At 29.5% G+C, this 4,006-nt stretch overlaps 1 protein-coding gene across 1 annotated transcript; it reads left to right on the top strand.

Annotated features, from left to right (window-relative positions):
* Positions 1-329: 329 nt before the first annotated feature.
* On the top strand, positions 330-3,023 carry LOC123214770 (50S ribosomal protein L23-like). The gene is made up of 4 exons (XM_044634749.1): positions 330-355; positions 2,385-2,413; positions 2,557-2,678; positions 2,774-3,023. The coding sequence occupies exons 2-4, from the start codon at positions 2,401-2,403 to the stop codon at positions 2,963-2,965; spliced, it is 327 nt and encodes a 108-aa protein (XP_044490684.1). The 5' UTR covers positions 330-355; positions 2,385-2,400; the 3' UTR covers positions 2,966-3,023.
* The last annotated feature ends 983 nt before the right edge of the window (positions 3,024-4,006 follow it).

The raw sequence follows: 4,006 nt of genomic DNA, 5'->3' as shown, positions 1-4,006 counted from the left end.
AAAAATTTTAATAAAAATTTTTAAAAAAATTATTTAAATAAGCTAGCCCGGTCAATTTAATATAGGGTTAGGTTTTGGGCTTTCAAAAATATATAGATTGATCCGGTCCAAAGGTCCATTATTGTATGGGTCTTGGGTCTAATCTGGTCTATAAGTCCCATGGGCCGAGTCAGAGCCGACCCAACCCATTGCTATGTCCACATAGGATTAATAGGGAGATCAAAATGGGGCTCTAGAAGACACAATTTTTAATGCAATTGGGCCTTAAACAAGAATATATAAGTTGAGTTTTGCTCCAAACCCTCTTTCAACTCAGATCTTGCCCTATCCCCACCACAAAGTTGCTATCTAAGGGGTAACTCTTTCTCACGCTTTCTCCATGTTTACTTTTACTACTTTCTCTCTCGTAGTAATGGAATGGAAACTCTATACTGTAAATTATGAAATTATCATTATTGTTTTTAATCTCTTATTTGTTAAATTCTTCGCTTGATTAAATCATATTGGCTCTCTTAATTTTGCCTTCATTTCTTTTCTTTTTTTTAATTAATTGCCAGGAAATATGAATTCTAATTTGATACTTCTTGCTGTCTTATAATCATGTAATTATCAAAAACAGAAGAACTTAAACTTTTGATTGATTAACCAGTATTGTTTTTTTTGGGTTTGAAATGTGATCAACGTTCTTGGCAACCAAATAGGATTGTGTTCTTTCTTAAAATTTTGGGAAAATTTAGCTAGTTGTTATCGATATTTTTCCATTTCTTATCATTTGATGGTAATTTGGTATTGTTAGAAAATAATTCGATTCATTATTTTAGCATATTTAGTTAAGCCGTTTAAATTCATGGAATATTGTGAAATCAAAATCAAGGTATTATATATTATGATATCTTTGAATTATCTTCATGGTTAAGTTCTTGATCATATGGAATAAATATTGAATTTTCTAGTGAATAAGATTGTAGTTTAGATATAGTAGCACTTCTATGTAAGAACGGTACAAAAAAAGTCTCCCTTAATATAAAGTAATTCTTTTTTTACAGATTTCTTTTAATGGTATACTTAGATTATTCTATAATTTACATACAGTTTCCATATTGTTTGTATTTTTTTGTGACTTGAGAGTATTTGTTGTCTTTCATTATGCCTTGATATGGTAGGAGTATATTCTTTTTACAATTATAGGGCATGATTCTAGGATAAGTTTGGTGTTCATTTGATAACTGCATTTTCATTAATAGTTGAGTTAACCTGATGAAGCTTGCATTCTCATAAGTTTTGATGATGAGTTTCTAATTTTTCAAATTTAGCATGAAATGGAAAATTGCTAGCTTATTTTATTTACAAGCTGTCAAAATTTCACATAAAAAAATTTATTAGTATTAATCGGATGCCCTTTTTCTTTAATGTGGAATTAGGAAGATTGGGTAGCTTTTGTCTCTGTCTCTGTCTCTCTCTCTCTCTCTTTTTTAATGACTGTTATTTAATATTGAATGTTATTTTGAAATAAGGTGTATGATAGTTTTGAACCCATTGTAGGGCTTCTAAATAAATGTTGCTTAGAACTGAAGGTCTTTGTTAATTTTCAATATTGTGGGGTTGCTTTCCTTTTAATTTCTTGCTTAGGAAACATAATCAACCTAAGCGTCTAGAATGCAGAGTGGGAGATGGTGCATATTGCATCTTACTAAGAGTTGACATTTATGCTGAATATACCTGCATATAATTTTTTTATGTGCATTATTTGTTTAATTTTGTGAATGACCACAACTAGTTAATATCATTCAACAGACAAAAAAAAAAAAAAACCTCATGGTTGTTCCTTCATGCATTTTGAAATCAGCTTTGATGTTCATATTTTCAACTCCTTGTTTATTGTTTCAAAGTCATCTTCTTAGGCATCTCCTATTGGTGGATATATGTTCTAATATTTTTAGGAATTCAAATTAGGAGAAATATGATTGATTAAATTGTAGAAGTGACTTGGACATATCAAGACTGAAACTTTAGTTCTATTTTCTTGTAAGAATGAATCCCATACAACACCTTTATTCAAGTTTACTTTTAGCTTCCAGTGATCATCAGCCAGAATGATAATGATCATTGTGTGTTTGATTGATTGAGTTTAGAATCGAACATAGCTGCTTTGGAGCTATATATTAAGGATGATATTGTCTAGATTCTACATTTTCCACTTTCTGCTTTTTGCTAATCACTAAATTTTGCTGCTTTTTCCATCCTCTGGCTTGAATGTTTGGAAACATCAAATTCCTTCGTAAACCCTTAATCTTGTCCTTGAATCCTAGTTATTCAGTTATAATATTGAAAGCATTAAACCTGGAAAAAATTGTTTCTTAGGATTATTTTCCTTTGTATAGCAGGATTGACTTTATTGGGATGATTATGTCTGGTATGTCTGTAATTTATATGAATCTTAATTAAAAGTTTAGTTGTTTTTTATCTTCAGGAAATTAAAAAGGCTTTTTCTTATTTCCTTTCCCTTCCCCACTCTAAAGTTCATCCTGTAACAAAAGAGGAGTTGGTTGTTTGCAGAGGTTAATCAAATAAGAAAAATGGGAAACGGGCTTCTTGATCTTCCTATGCAGCTTCTCATGTCGTCTTCAATTGACAATGTCAAAGAAATTGCTTTTAAAACAATCTCATCTGTTTCAAAGGTATTTTATCAGAAACTGAAGAGGTTTTCTTTGTACAATTCTGTATGGTGTTCTTCTCAGTTCCTTCCTCTTGTATCTTCTAATACATGAAACAGGTTGATATCAAGACGTGTCTGGAATCAACTTACCGTTTTGAAGTTAAAAAGGTACGGACACTCAATATGCAGGGGAAGAAGAAAAGAAGAAATGGTCGATTGGTTGTTAAACCTAATTACAAGAAGGCCTATATCACTTTGAAGAATCCAATATCAATTGCTTCTGACACTGTTTCTAAAGGAAATGAATAATGAAGTTTTAAATACGTAAAACAGTCAATACAGGAAAGTAAAAAGATAGCATTTGTCATGGGAGATTTTTTTAGATTTGAAAACCAGCAGATAAATGTTCTTTAGTGAACAATTTAGGACTTTTTCTCAAAGTTAAGAGTATCATTAAAGGCGTCAAATTATGGATAAACCTATTTAACAGAGTCAATTTTTTTCGGGCCAAAGGACTATAAACAACCTAAGTTTTAGTGTAATCTTAAAAATATATTGATAATAATTTAAAATTTTAAATATTCATTTATGAGTTAATTTTGTGAGAGATAAAAATAAAATTATTATTTTATTATTAAATTTTAAAAATCTAAAAATTTATATTATTTTTAATCTTTAATTAAGAAAATTAATAATTTTTTATAGTTAAACTTTAAAAATATGCATTTTTATTATAGGGTTTTTTTTTTCTTCTTCTTTCGATGATGAAGTTTCTCTCCAACTGACTATAGCTTCTCATCCATCTTCTTTGGTGATGAAGTTCCTCCTCTGATTCGTTTGACTAATTGATTCAAGGAATCGGAGTCCATTTTTTAGAAAGGCTTACTAAAATTCTACAAAACAGAATATTAGAAGACTGAAGCGTCATTTATGGTTCGACTGTAGCTTAAGCAAATAAGATTTGAGAAAACACCTTGCCAGCGGCCTTGTCAAATGCTGCAACCATCTCGAAAGCCGAGGTTTCTATTCCAGTTCCCAAGTTGAAAACATCGCAACATGTATACAGAGACGTATAAAAAATTTAGACCTCGCTATTAAAGAATAAAAAATCTGCAAGATAACTACGTAATCTGTTAAATATGCGGTGGATTTTCCACGGAATATTAATTAAAATCCATAATAGTTTTTTTATTTAAATTCTTTTACATAAATATATAATAATTTTATTTTTATACACAAAGTTAAATTTAATTCTAAGAGTACCCTTTGATCTATTTACGTCATTCTTGGTTAATTATATTAAATTAAGTATAATTTTATTTAAAGATTTAATAAATTCTAATTTGATGA

Source organism: Mangifera indica, chromosome 4 (assembly GCF_011075055.1).
Source record: "Mangifera indica cultivar Alphonso chromosome 4, CATAS_Mindica_2.1, whole genome shotgun sequence".
Classification (NCBI taxonomy): Eukaryota; Viridiplantae; Streptophyta; class Magnoliopsida; order Sapindales; family Anacardiaceae; genus Mangifera; species Mangifera indica.
Note: the sequence above shows the minus strand (reverse complement) of the source record. Positions and strands in the feature narration are given on the sequence as shown.

Excerpts from the sequence above, each read along its gene's own strand:
- LOC123214770 (XM_044634749.1), top strand. Across the intron at positions 2,679-2,773 it reads CAATCTCATCTGTTTCAAAG|GTTGATATCAAGACGTGTCT; the intron begins GTATTTTATCAG and ends TACATGAAACAG.